This window comes from Triturus cristatus, chromosome 5_2 (assembly GCF_964204655.1).
Source record: "Triturus cristatus chromosome 5_2, aTriCri1.1, whole genome shotgun sequence".
Taxonomy (NCBI): domain Eukaryota; kingdom Metazoa; phylum Chordata; class Amphibia; order Caudata; family Salamandridae; genus Triturus; species Triturus cristatus.
The window spans coordinates 974763046-974777751 of NC_140588.1; the positions used below are offsets into that span (position 1 = coordinate 974763046).

General features: G+C 45.7%; 1 protein-coding gene across 3 annotated transcripts in view; it reads left to right on the top strand.

The window, feature by feature from the left end:
• Window positions 1-1604: 1604 nt before the first annotated feature.
• Window positions 1605-14706, top strand: part of LOC146829515 (UDP-N-acetylglucosamine transferase subunit ALG13-like) — a 1246203-nt gene continuing 1233101 nt past the window's right edge. The window contains exon 1 of one of the 3 annotated variants that reach the window (XM_085608211.1): window positions 1605-2046. In XM_085608211.1, coding sequence (XP_085464337.1) covers window positions 1906-2046 — 141 coding nt within the window. In that variant the 5' untranslated portion in view covers window positions 1605-1905. Of the gene's footprint in view, window positions 2047-2752; window positions 2883-14706 lie in introns of those variants that run through there. The other 2 variants (XM_085608212.1, XM_085608213.1) reach the window with 2 other exon arrangements.

Genomic DNA, 14706 nt, shown 5'->3' on the forward strand with positions numbered 1-14706 from the left:
GCAGGTGAGACGTATGAAAAAATAAAAATAACTTACCTAATCGCCACCATGTCTCTCCTCCGTGTCAGGACTCCACCGAACAGGAAGCACCCAGGCTCCCCTGACTGATCACAACTTGCAGCGTTGTGATTGGTAAGCACATAGGCTCCCATGAAGAACCGCACCGCTGCAATGCAGCGTTGTGACGGGTTTGAGCGCTGTGGTTCGGCACTCAGATGGAGACTGTGGGCCTGGGCATTTTCTCCATGCAGGCTGTAATGCAGCCTGTATGGAGAACATTCATAGTGCGCATGACTGTTTGGGCCACCCCATAGGGCCGGCCAAACAGTCATTGCACACTACGAGCGGGCAAACCACTCCTCCCTTGCCCTGCTCTGAGAGCAGATCAGCCATCCACGCAAAGCAGCACAGAAACTGTGTTATTTTCATTTTCTGTTTCCTTTATTTACACTGCTTAAAAGCAGTGGGTGATGCTCCTCTGCCTTAGCGGAGTAGCTGCCTCTGACATTATCACAAACAGGCACTTCCCTGAACCGACATCTACCTTTCTGCCAAATTTGATGTCATTCTGTTCAGCCGTTTGTCTGTAGCCGTGTATCAATAATATGGAAAGTAATACAGGGAAAATGCATTTCGGGGGCTCTCCTCCCTTTTCTCAGACCCCACTTGAAGGAGCACCACAAAACTTTCAAGACAGCAGCTGAACTGAATGTTAAACTAGCTTTAAAAAATTCGGGAGGATTCATCAAACGATGCCAAAGTTATTGGCAACTGAAAAAACGCTCTTCCTATAGAAACTACATCCTAATTCTAACTACCTACTGGCTTAGGTAATATTGGTGTAGGTAAGAATGTCAGGTGACATTGGCACTGCCAAGCCACACCTAAACTCCATGTAGGATAATGACTGTCCTTCTGCCATCTCTGCTGCTGCCAGAGTAAAACAAAATTAATTTTCTATTTGTCTAAGACACTTTAATAGCATTCCAATGTCCTGTGTATGCCCATCAAGTTCAAGATGAGGCAACAAGATAAATAAACAATATAATCCCAGCTGTATGGAGGGTAAGTATTTTTTTTTGCGGAAACACAAAACTTGTGCCCTATCAAAACATGTACTCCTGGCTTCCAATGTGTGGACGGAGCCATAGCCCCTCTCTAGTGATGGCTACAAAATTGTCTGAAATCTGCACAGTCAAGCTACACCATATAAAGAATGTGTCCTTGTGTAATGAAACTGGTGCTCATGTCAATCGTCCAATAAGGTTTGCTGGGGGAGGGGAGGGGTGGAAGGGGGGTCAGAGACTTGTTGCACTTAAGTTAAAGCAGGGCAAATTAAGGGGACGTTGTGAATTTGCTGGGTGGGTAATTAATAGAAGGCAATGACATTTAACTATATTTCGAGTATGGTAAAGTTCCGGCTGGAGAACGCTAAATTATACCACCATAGGTACTGGGCCTGTTGGAACGGCGAAGAGGCGACACACAGGTATGATTGGGGTGAGTGAGCAGGTGTGACAAAAATCGGTCCATAGACTGTTAATTAGCATACGTCACAGTTTAAAGACAAATGCCTTGCAGTCCTCGTTTCAAAGACATTCAAATGAGTGCTTGATAAACAAACGTCTTGACGTGCCTTCTTTGGAGCACAAAAACATCCGAGGTTTGCAACTTTGTAAAAAGGTGGGTTTGTGCACGTTTGTCTGGCTGCAAAACAGACGACATGCTTGCTGCCCGGGAGGTCGGACGCTCACCGGGCAGGCCTGTGGGCGCAGAGGCCGCGGCGCGTCGTGCGCGCAGGTGCGAGGTTCCTGCCCTCATGTGCAGCCCCTGAGCCCTGATTAAGGGCCGTGAGAGGGGGCGGCCGCAGAGCACAGACCCAGCCCGCAGTATCCAACCGCCACCATGCAGCGGGGAATGAAGAAGTACTTCGGGCAGAAGTCCCTCAACGAGGTGACCATGGACGACTTCCTCGGCTCTTTGGGGCTGTACCGCAAGCTGACCGCCAAGGACGCCTCGTGCCTCTTCCGGGCCGTCTCCGAACAGGTGAGTACCCTCCCGCGCGCCATGGCCGTGCAGCGCTGGGAGGGGGGCGCATGCATGCGGGGCGCGAGCTGCAACGCCAGCGCATTTCATAAAACGGTGTCCGGGAAGGGTACCAGTTCCAGTTGTGATACTCTTTTAAATTACATCGACCCATAGTCGTAAGAAAAACGAAATTCGGTTTCTCAAAATGCCTTTTTAATTTCGGCCTAACTTCGTTTTTTTTTTTTTTATTGTAGAGCAGTGTTGGGGGAGCGATGGGGGGAGGGGCGCAAATTCGTAATATTGCAGCGAATTCTCCGCGAGGCCTTTTTACAGTAAAATGAAAGTGAAACTGAAGTTAAAATGTTTTGCGTAGCCAATGCATGCAGCGGGAAAGTAATTTTTGTTTTTCAACTCTTTATCACTTAAACATTATTATACGGACGTCGTGCTGGCAGTGTTCACACCTCTCAGTATTTTCGGGAAAAAAACACTATAAGCTGGCACTTGGAGTGCGTCTGCGGCCTGCCCTCCAAAATAACTCTACTTTTGATTGATACTTGCCGCGGCCCCAACTCCCTGTAATAAAACGGGCGAGGTGGGGTCACGTGCGTCTGTTTGATTTCACCTTCGTTCTCACTTGGTCTGTTTCTCTGTAATTTGGGCTACCACGGCCTCTGGATAATCCGTATGAGATGGCAGACATTTAAAATATATTTTTGAACCCTTTCTGGCATTTTATAGCGCCTTTATACACCCGCCGAGGCTAACAAAGCGCACATCATGTTATTCCAGTAAACGCCTCCGTTAATTGCGTGACGTTCACCGCTGCGTCCTCCCGCTACTAAATAGAAGGCGTAAGTTTATTTCTTCGACCAGGTGTTTAATGTTAAAGTCGCTACTTAATAGGACGAACGATTTGTGGGCCCTAGTATCTGGCAGAGGGCGTTTGTTTCGTCAACTTGTTTTTATTTTTTAAATGTAGGTTTTTGTGTCCAATTAAAATTGCCCTTCGAATATATTTTATTGACGTTGCCACTAACGGGTTATGTTTAGGGTATTGTATGTTTAATGTAATCTCTTCATTCATGTATAAACATGCGTAACTCCCGCCTTTGCCACTTGGGTCAGAGGAAAAAAATACAAATATTTTTGTTTTGGTATTGTGGAAAGGCCAAGAGGTAAACGGGGACGCTAACTTCCTTTTGTATGTTATTGCATCGTTGCTGATACCGGGTCTGTTATCACTGCAGCGTTTTCAAAACCAGTCTTGTGTTGTAGTTTCGCTAATTCCTTTAAATTAGGGTCATTTGAAGGATGTTGGGGTGCTCGGACAAGAACTATGCCGAGGGAGTGGGGGCTGTTCCGATCAACTTTATTACTACCTGCTTTATTATAATTAAAGTAGCATAATAAACCATATTGAATGTTGTGCAAAAGATTGTGACGCAGTTATCTATCTATGCATGGGAACTATAAACGTAACTTTACCGAAGTGGGGGGTTTAAGGCTTGGAACTTGTGCCCTCTGGGCAATTGCCCATCTGCTGTAACCTACACAAAGAATGTACTTTACGCACCCTCGTCCCCATGTTTTACCCAGAAGTACATAGGGGCTTATTTACAAGCGTCTCTTTTAACGTGGGGGTAAAGGTGACGCGGCGTAAGGGCCTTGTAAATAAGCCCCGTAGTTTATATATGTAAAAAAATATATGTTGTACGTTTTGTAGGATGCAAACCCACTTAATCCCAATGAACCATAACCACTTAAGGTGTAAACGAAAACCTTCACTAAATACCTACATTAAATGTAGTTTCCATAGTCCATGGTTTGCATATTCTGATAATTGCATTAGAAAAATTCCTCGTAGTTTTCTGTATTTTGATCTGTTTAACCCGGCGTGCACGCTGTCGCACTTCCTTTTACATGGAAGAGGGTAAAATATCTTGCATCCCTGCCCCCACACCGCTGTGCGGGGGAAGGGGATTCTCACCCATGCATGTTACTATGTCTCTAGGCGGCAGCAGGCGTGGGTGTATCAGGAAAAGGAAGAGCTGATCGAGCCACTGAAAGTTCGAGCCGGAACTCTGGCTCAGCTAGATCCTCGAGCCCATAACGAGCCGAGCCGAGCCTCCAAGTGGCTTCTGCCTTTCACCAGCTGGGCTCTGCGGACATCTTCAGCTCGGTCCATTTAACTACCTTTTAATTCCTCGTTTTTCACAAAACTGCTCCACGTCATGTGGAAAACTGACTGGGGGAGGGCTTCGATGGTGGCCGACACTGCTGCTGCTTTTGTTACAGGGATTGATATAGCAGCCTTGCTGAAAATACACCTCCCCTCCCTAGCAAAACCGGCCCCCAATGCTCCAAAACCAGCCCCCACCCTTCCGGCCCACTGGGAAAACGCCGGTACCTGCTACAGCCAGACCAGCCCTGTTTGGCACACGTCGAACCAGACACAAATTAGGGTAAATACTAAGTGGGCGGGATCGGCGGGGCATGGCCTGCCTCTACTTATTCAATTCAATAGAATCTGTTCCCCTACTTTTTTCTTTCAAAAATGCTTCCCAGGGCGGCAGAAACAGTCAATACTTGTAGGTAATTCTTGACCTTTTGTTGCGGCTTTGGGAAGGGCGGGGTGGGCAGAGACGTAAAAGGACTCTCTATTCCTTATTGCCCAGATAATACAAGGACGGTGCCCACTTCTCCTGCTCTGCCATCTGCCCCATCTCTTTCTTCCTTTTCCCTCTGTCTCGCTCCTCCTCAGTTGCTAAAAACCGTGACTTAAAGAACCGGCTCTTACCCTCTCTTTCCTCTCCTTCATTCGTTCCCCTGTGAAATGGCTCCAAAAGAGAAAGAAACACTTGCTGGAAATGCCATCCTTTTCTGACCTTTTTCTATCTCAAAGTGCAGCCTCGGGACCGAGAGAAATAAAGGTTCAAAATAAAGCAAGACTGCCGGGTCACAAAGTGGCAGATTGGTTTTATTCACACTTGAACACATTAGCGCCACTTTACAGAGTTTGCCAGTTAAGCCTAATTTCCTTTTCTCGTCTTTCTTTAAACAGCATTGCTTCCCTGGGTGGGGGAAGCGCACCCTCCCGGAGGTACCACAATACCTGGTGGATGTGTGCAGTGGAAAACGTTTAATGTGATCCTTATCAGCTGTCTTCCTTATTTTAGTTTATAAAATGTGTACCACGGCTCTGTGTTCAGGGATGTTGTCTTTTTTAAACCATGCTGTTTACATTTTGTAAGGATATAAGCAATGGACATTGAAACAGGTCCTGTAGTCATATCTTAACTTTTCAGGCAAAAACACTTTGATTTCTGAGTGTAGAAGTGTGGCTCAATGGTTAGAGCGGCAGACCCTGATGCCGCCTCGGCGGGTCATGGGCTCAAAATTCCCCGGACCTGACAATTCTCGCCTCGGTGCCTCTTCCAATCATGGAGTCCCACTCTGCAACTCAGTGCAATAGCTTGCTTAATCTCCACAACGGCCCCCACAACGCTAAGGATGCCTGGCCTCCACCTTGGGGGTGCCCAGGAGTGGACACCTCACAGGGAAAGCCAGGATGTGTTCCACAGCGGTATTCGTACAAGCGCCTTGAGACCCTTGCGGGTGAGTAGTGTGCTATACAAGTATCAATTTACATTTACAATGAATGTAAAAGCGTTCAGGTTAACCATGTTGTTCCTGCTTACACTTCACATGCTTTACCAGCAGAACAGGGTCCGTCCACTGCCTCCGGCTCTTTCATATTGAAATGGCCTCTGATGCACCCAGGTCACGCTTAATTACTAAAACTGCAGAGCCCCGCCTCCTGCAGGCAGGGGGTGTAAATGAGCGAAGAATGCAGAAACTGACCCTCAGTGTATGCATTTTTTTAATTAATTTTTTTATTGTTTTATTTTTTTTAAACGTGGCCACCACAAGCAAATATGACAACAAATCGCTTCTGGGTTGTTTACAGAAGACAGCGTTTTAAAATATCTTATGAGGATAGTGCCCCTGCTGCAAAGAACATTATACACTCAAAAAGTTCCAGAGTAGAATAGCTGTACATGGACTCATTTTATCTGTGTGCAGCATGGTCACCGGTTTGATTCAACAAGCACGGGGGGGGGGGGGCAATGCACTTTCTGCACAGCACATACCACACAGATCAGGTTTTCTCCCAAGAACAAATATGATAGCAAGCGTATTTCTGTGCAGTCTACATGCTCAAATATCATATGAAGGTAGAGCATCTGCTGGAGAAAGAATCTTGTATCCCAAAAGTTTTAGGGTGTAATCGCGGTATGATAACTCTTTTGGTTAATGCACCTTACTGGAGTGATTTGGGTGCCATGCCCAGTAGAGATACAGGCTGGACTTATCAAGCGTGCAAAGTACTAAGCACTGAGCATAACACTCGGGTCACACATCTGCATTTTATGTAGATAGCCTAGTAGGCTACTGCTTGCTCTGGTTACTGCTCCTGTGGATTTGGGGGTCTCCTTGGAAGACCACCCAAAGGTGCAGGGTCCACCCTTCGTCCACGGGTCCGGGATACAAACTGAGACCAACACTGGAGCACCGAGAGAGAGGATATTTATTACAATCTCATGGGATGGAGAGAGAGCATCGGCAACAGACACCCGCAGCTTGTCTGAGGAGGCAATCTGTCAAGCACTTTGGTTCCACGTCTTATATACCCTTCATCCCCACCCTCTGTGTGTACAGTAAAGAAAGAACACCATGATTATGCAAAGGGGGATGTGTACAGTAAACGATGAATACCATAATTATACAAAAGGACACATGTACAGTAAAACAATGAACACCATAATTATACAAGCAGAGGTCAATCTGATAAGTTAGCAGATGGTCACTGTTGGGCCCCTGCAGGGCATAGGTGAAAACCCATAATTACAAAACAAACAGAGGTCAATCTGATAAGCTAGCAGATGGTAGCTTTCAAGCCCTGCAGGGCGAAGGGCAGGGTGAGGATAGTAAGCACGGGCAAACAGTTCTGTTCAACTGAAGTTAGCAAGAGTTCGGTCTGATTGTGGCAAACAAGGGCACGGACAGTCCTGCTCGACGGGTTTAGCCTGAGTTCAGGCAGGTGGCGGTAGGTCAGGTCATAATCTGGGCAGTGCAGAGGTGAATCAAGAAGGGAATCCACAGAGCATTTGTGATACAGAGAGAAGGTCAGTGATGAAGGGTGGGTGAAGCGCAAAATGGCTGAGCGAGTGTCAAGATAAAAAATACATTTCCCACAGTCCCTCCTGTTGACAGGAGTGAAGCAGAAAGTGACTAGTTGGAAGACTGTCTTATTTTCTTCTGTACTTTTTATTCTTTTCAAAAGTTTCCTGAGAAATAATGCAGAGCCTCAGTGGTCATACCTGTAAACAGAAAAAGTAACCGTTGGTGCCTGTCTTCAAGTACTTGGAGAGGTTACTAGCGCTTCTATTGCTTAGGCACTCTCAATATGAAGAAAACAAAGTGATGAAGAAGGTATATATGTCTCGTTGTCACAACTTGTAGACTGAGGGGCTGGGGCGTTGATGTTTCCAGACGTTCTTAGTTGATGTATGCTTGGTGTCTGCTTACACACTCTTCCTTTCACTGCTGTGTGGAGCACGTGCAACCCTTCAGGATGAGCTTGAGATGCCATTCTCACTTGGTAGTTTCTGTGGAACACATGTAGTTTCTGTTTAGCTCCTAGCCCCTTGCGCAAACCCTCAATCACATGTGAGATGAACGCCAGTCCATTGTCAGAACCAAAAAGCATAGGTACTTTAAAGCGCAGTATGAATTCTTTCAGGAGGCATTTGGCAATCGTTTGTCCATTGCAGTTCTTGGATCGGTATGCCCCAGTCCGTGTGCTGAACATGCACACAATAACCAACACGTACTTATAGTTTGTGTAGGGGGCATGCTGAGGAAGTCCATTTAATGTGAGGACGAGAAGTGGCCTGGGCCAGTGGAAGTACCCTTTCCAATTTAAACTTTGTACCAACATTTGGGAAAACGGTCTGATCATTCCATCACGTCCTACAAGTGATGAACCATAAAGTCGGGTCATGGCATTATCGTTGGTAAAGATATATCTTTACGTTTAGGCCTATCCATATTCCTTTTCTGTTTGCATACATCCTCCCCTGTTCCCTTTTTCCTTTTCTTCCACCCAGCCCTTTCAATAATATACTTGGGGTCATAATACATATCATCATCTTTTATCTTTATATCATGTGTAATAGAAGCAACCTGAATCATTGTGTACTCACAACCATGATACATAGTCCTGGGAGGAGGTGGGTGCAGCACATTTTACAATTGAAACTTTGGTAGCAACGGGCCTTGCAATAGTTGTGCTATTAATGGTGCATGTCGTATTTGTTGGCTTAAAAAGAAATCAAATATCTCCAAAAGCAAAAGAAGGATTAAAACATTGTACTATAGCTTGTCCCAACAGCAAATACAGTTGAAAGTCTGTCATAGGAACACCTCTGGGAATCCAAATACTCGTAGTTGTCAAACTGTGCCAATCCTTTATACCTTGTAATCCAATTGCAAACACCTTTAAAGACTGCACCTGTATACTGAAAGACATATTAAATCTATACTCACTGTATCCCAAAACAGTATAATATGAAGCACAGTTATTCGATGCACACTGTCCATCTGTATTTACATATACTCATTCTTAAACCTCAATACATAAATGTATTCCTACTATATATTATCCATCCTTTGTGGTCCCTGGTGAATGAACTGCATTTAGAATGCATTTTAGCACATTCCACCTTACAATCTAATTTGTTACAACAATATTCTCTTCAACTCTGAAGAATCTAGAAATAAAAGCATTAATATACATACACATTATTTCTTTTAGATCGATATATTAAAATAGTACTTTGAACAGGGATGCCAGAAAATCCCACAGATGTATTAAATTTACCTGAGGGGAGACCTAGTAAAGGGATTATGAACTAGAGGTACAAGTAGCACCGGTATGCACCAGGAACCCCTGAACCACCCCCCCCCCTGTGGTACAGTAACACAGGGGCCAGCTGTATTAACTGGTATCATGAACCTTCTTCTGCCCTTCCTAGACTGCCTTATGGAGGGTATTCAAAGGTATTCTAGTCAAATGTTAGTCGTCATTATAAAATCTTCTGTCTGTTTGTATGCTTATAGTGCGGAAATCTTTGCTACCATATTTTGATTCTTAGATTCTCTCGTAGAATCCAAGGCCAAGCAAATGCGCCTTGGCAAAAGCTGTTTGTCAATACATAGAGCTTGATGTTTTCAATAAAATGTAATACATAGCCTTCATCTAATCTGTCCTCGTCCTAGCTAAATCTACCTCCCTCTGTTCGACTTAATCTTAATCTGTTCCGCTCTTTCATCAAAATCTGCCCTTTCCTTCATCTGTTCTCTACTCTGCTTCCTTCGTTTCTACATCGAAGTCTTAGTAGTGTGATTGCACCACTTCTGCTTGTACTCCTTGTGAATGAATTACCCCTTCCTCTCGCCATCGTTGTTTGGCGCTGTAAATTAGGGCATTCATCCTTTCAATGACCCTTCCTGTAAGCAGTAGGCACACTCATTTTGGCCTAATCCTCCACTACGTTGCTGCGCCGGATCCAGTGAAGGTTGACCAGCCCCTGTTCGATTGTCCTCCTCCTCCTCTTCTTCATATTTCCCATTAATTTCTGTCTCCCCTTCAAAAACATGTTGCAATAACACTCTATCGGGATTTTCTTTGTTCCATTTTAAATACATTTCATAATAAGAATACGTCTAATGAGAACAACTCTGTGCAACATGGTCTATAAAAGATAATGCTAATTGTACTTTGTGGGTGTTGGACCTACGTCCTAGGGGTAGCTTGGCTCAAGTTCACAGGCATTCACCTCAACATGGTGTCTCGTGCTTGCATCCTACCCAGTTCGCAATCTAGCGCAACACCACTCAAAAAGGACACTACACCGATTACATTTTAAGGTTTACTAGAATTCTTCAACTTCCCTTCTTTAACGGGGATACTCAGTTTCACATAACAGAGTAAAACATTACATTTGCATTTAAATTGACAATACCATACTAACGTTACTTTTTGTACAACAGTTACTTAAACACCCTCTGTGCTTCTCCTCCCGCCTCGAGTCAGAAGACCTAGGTTAAATTCCTACAGGAAGTGCTCCGAACCACATTTATAATTTCTACAATTTCAGAAGAGCATCCAGTCCCACCGGAATCACTCGGTCAGAGGGTTCCCCTCACAGCTATACCTCCTGACTCTTATACTGTCAACCCTACTCAATCTCTGCCTTTTAGGTGCTAAGTTGGACATTCACTGCTGCTGGCAATTCATTAGTTAATTCTAGACAGCCTACCAGTACTCTGCTTACTTCCTAGCAAATAAGCCATTACATTTTTAACATTGTACTTGAACTCAGGCAGTTACTGAATTGGAGATTGCTCTTCTTCAACACTATGCTGGAGGTCTGTATCCCCCCGGTTGTCAGTCTCGTGTAAAATTAAGTCAATTTATCCGTACTTTTAGCCTAGAACTCGGGTTCCCCAGTGACTGACACTAAGGTATACCAGGACAACACCTGCCCGCTGCTGCGTACTCTCTGGTGCCCTCCGGGGGCTCTCTTTCCCCCACCTCCTCCTTCTTGTGCCCTGCTTACTGTGTGATCACGGTGGTCTTCCGACGAGCGGTAGAGCATAAACCTGAACTGAAAGGTCCCGTTACCGGGTGACTGGACTCACAGCACCAGAAGGGAAATCTTGTCATCGGGTAGGAGGGCGCAACGCTAGACACCCCCACCGAAGCGCTTCTCCCAAAGCTTACCCTTCGGGAGGGTCCCCTCCGTTGTTGTCTGCCTTACTTTGACGCTCCCCACAGCTGCGGGCCTCACTTCCCGGCGGACTTGGCCGGGCCCGGGTTGACTCGGCTTCCGTTGCAGGATGCGCCCGCTGCCTCAAGAAACAGTGTGTCTTACGGGGGCGCGGCCTTCCTCGGCTACCGGCAGCAGAGAGGGGCGGCGCTACGGCCCCTCTCACGTGATATGAGGATGACAGCCTCCAAGCCTGTCACGTTCCTCACTTCCTTCAGGCGATTCTCCTCACCCGGGCAACGGCGTCGCCCGCTCACCCACCCCCTCCAAGAAGCCTCTCCACAAGCTCTCGCCAGCAGCGAGCCACCTCCAGAGGACAACAGGAGCCCTCCGATCTCTGGGTGGCGGCGGTGATCGTTTCAGGTAGGGACTCGTGGAGAGAAATAGGGGGGGGGGGGCAAATTAAGGGTGCCAGTAATTCTCCGGTGTAGCTGGTTTGGATTCCAGAGCCCTCTTATTTCCTGGGGGTGGACATCGCCTCTTCAGCTAGGGATGAGGGGTATGCGTCACGGCCAGTCGAGTTCCACACCTCCTGCCAAGAAGGGTTGAGGGAAGGGGCTCGATCAGACAGTGATCCTGGACCTCTTTCAAGGATTCTGGCCACCGGTGAACCCCAAGATAACGCTGTTCCACCAGATCTCTGACTGCGTTCAGGGGCCGGTCACAAGGTTAGGGGTGATGTCACCAGGTTTGGAAATCTGTGCAGGCCCTTAGACCTGTCCGTTCCCTTTCATGCACAACCACCTCCTCACACAGGCGCCTTACTCCTGTTTTCCCCGCAGTCCACTCTATCCTAAAATGGCCGCCCTCCTGCCACCTCTATTTATCACCTTGGGCCTGACTTGCCAGAGGGGCCCAGAAGGTTCCGGAACCTGTCATGGCCCAGGTGCTGAGGTGACAGTTGGAGCCACCATTTTGTGAATCTCACCTTCCTCATCTAGTTTCCTCAGTGGAGCACCTTGCGCCTCCCCCTCAGGTAGTAAGGGTGAAGCGCCAAGAACCTCTACATCAGCACCCGAAAAGTTGGTAGTAGACAGAAAACATGAGAAGAGGGAAGGGACAAAAATAATAAAATGAGGAGGGAACTGCCAAAGGGCTGACAGGTCTAACAGTGGGTTTTTATAGTGCTTAGCACCTAGGCACTATAATACTGCCTGGGGTCAGAACTCTGGCCCAGAGGGTTGTAGAGACATCTGGTTTTCATTGTTTGTCCTAATTTTATGTGTAATATACTTCTCTTGGGTGTAATAAATGCTTTTCGTTTATAAAAAGTAAAAGCACTGACTGGACATTGAGTTCATCATCTGGCGTTACTGTGTGCGCTGTATTCTGAATGTCTAACCGCACCTCACCTCTTTGGTAAGCCTTGGACTGCCCTGTCTTGCTATCCTAAGAGTCAAAACGAGTAGGAAACACTCCAGTTGATGCAATTGGGGCATAGTGAACCCTGAGTGCCCTGGTCCCCAGAAAGCTTGTTCGAACAGGCTGTGAACCTGGGGCGGAATGCACCTTCACTGAAACAAAGGGCCCAAATGAATGGGCTAGCATTTGCACATATCCCTGTTAGAGCACAATGTTTTACGCATCCTGGGCAAGGGATGTGTGAGGCTGTTGACTAGCTGGACCTTGTGGTGGTTGACTTGGTAATAGCATTGTCATCTGGGCAGGAATAGTAATAATTTAAAACTCTCCTATCGCAAATATATTAGTAAAACAAAGCATACTGTAGGAGTGCACTGTCATTACAGATGGCATATTCTCCATTGAAATGGCCACTAAAGGTTTCCCACTAACGTGTAGTTTTAATGATAAAGATGCACAGTGCACAAACAATGTTAGGAAATCTGCATTCAGCAAAAAAAGTTTCACATCACCAAGCAAACCATTCTAATTTGTTTGGATCCTATAAAAAAAAAAAAATATATTTTTTTTCTCTCAACACAAATTTACAAAAGTGTCTTCATATTTGGTGAAGCATATTTGAAATGTTTGAACCGTTCACTTATTAGCTATTTCAGTGCTGTTTTGGAGAAAAAGAAAGAAACCTGGCATCTGACAGCCTTTCATTTCACATGTTTTGCACAGTGCAATCGTAACGCAGCTCACTTTACATAATCCTTTAATTTCAGTCACAGAAAACAAACTGTCTTTTGACCTCTGTTTCTGAAAGCTGAGCAAATGTTGCAAGATAACCATATTTAAAACATTGTTATTTCTTATTCAGTTTGCTGGGTAAGCAGAACACCCGTTGCCACCTCGTTATGGTAATCCCTAAAATAGCTCGTCTATATTAAATCTTGCTCGACGTTGTGTGTGGACTTTTTTCTTTTTTTCCTTTTCAAGCCCTGCTAAAGTGGTGCATGTTCTTCGCATTTTTGAAAGCCTTCCCATTTATCTACCTTCTTTTTCCTTAAAAAAAACCCGTAAATACTGTATTTTTGTTTAAATCTAAGGAGCCGTCCAGCAGCCGCTCAAATCTTCATTGTCCTTTGTATATTTTATACCAAAAAAAACCTATTCCAAAGATTCACCCCAAATTTCACCTACATCCTCCAACTTGAGGTGGGGAGTGGAGCAATTTGTCCAAATACGGACTTCCAAAACAACATAACAATGATAAATGCATTTCCTTAGTTTACTCATTGTCCCCTAAAATTGGAGACCCTCAATAAATGAGAACTAATAATCCCAGTCTCCCAAAATGACAAGTGTCTCCGATTCAATCAATTGCACAAGCATGCATTTAGAGCAACCTCACCAAGTGAATGTGGGGGTGTCCGTCTCTCCGCACTTCGGACAAACGTGTCAATCTGCAATCAACCCGGTTCGGGACCAGAGAGAGATGGGGGTGGAGCTGTAGGGTCGGGACGCAAGTCTGGACCGGGAGGTTGTTGTCTGTTAGCCTCGGGGAGTTGTTGTCCGTCAGTGGGAAGTAGAGGGGGAGGTACGTGATATGGTGGTTGCGGGGGGTGTAGGAGTAATTCATCCTCATGGGGGTCTGACTGTGCTAAGGGGGTATATCTCATAGGATACTGGCCATAGGCATTTAGCCGGTGTTCTCTATCTAGACGGACAATATTTGAAGCCACCTTTTCTTGCTGTAATTCCGCCAATTTTTTTTTGTTTCTCTGATTTCCATGCTGCCTTCTGGGATCGGACCTGAGCTCTCCTCTCCCTTTCTATAATTTCCTTCTTTCATAACCCCAAGGAATCAAACATGGATTGTCTAGATCTACGCCTATGCGATTGGGCTTCTACTGCCTCTATTTACTGAGGGTCAAAAGAGCCATATTTTGGCCAGGTATTATCCCTATCATTTGACGTGTATTTGTTCCATAATGTGCTGTACATTATGAGAGAAATACCATACTTCATGTATATTTCTTTATTTGGGGTACCCTCCGGGGGAGCCGGCTGACTTTATTCCAATACCTTTGATCGAGATGTGCAGCAACAACACCATTGTTCAAACTTAGTAAATACGGGCATGCGTTTCTATGTTCTCTTACCAAAACGTCTCTACAAGTCTCTAAAGTCGGGGAAAAAAAGTCCACATTACCCGTTTCACTTTTTGCAAAGAGTGAGCAAAAGCCAGATAACCATACAAAAGGTATCGCCAACCGCCAATCCTTTGTCTCGTTCTCCAGGTGGTCTCTTTACTGCAAAGCTCGTCCAAGTCTATCGGGGGGCCCCAGTCAGGACCAGTGCCACTTGCGGGGGTCTCCTCGGATGCAGTGAAGGTCAGGTGGTGGCTACGAAGATGAGGGTCTCTTTGCGTAGG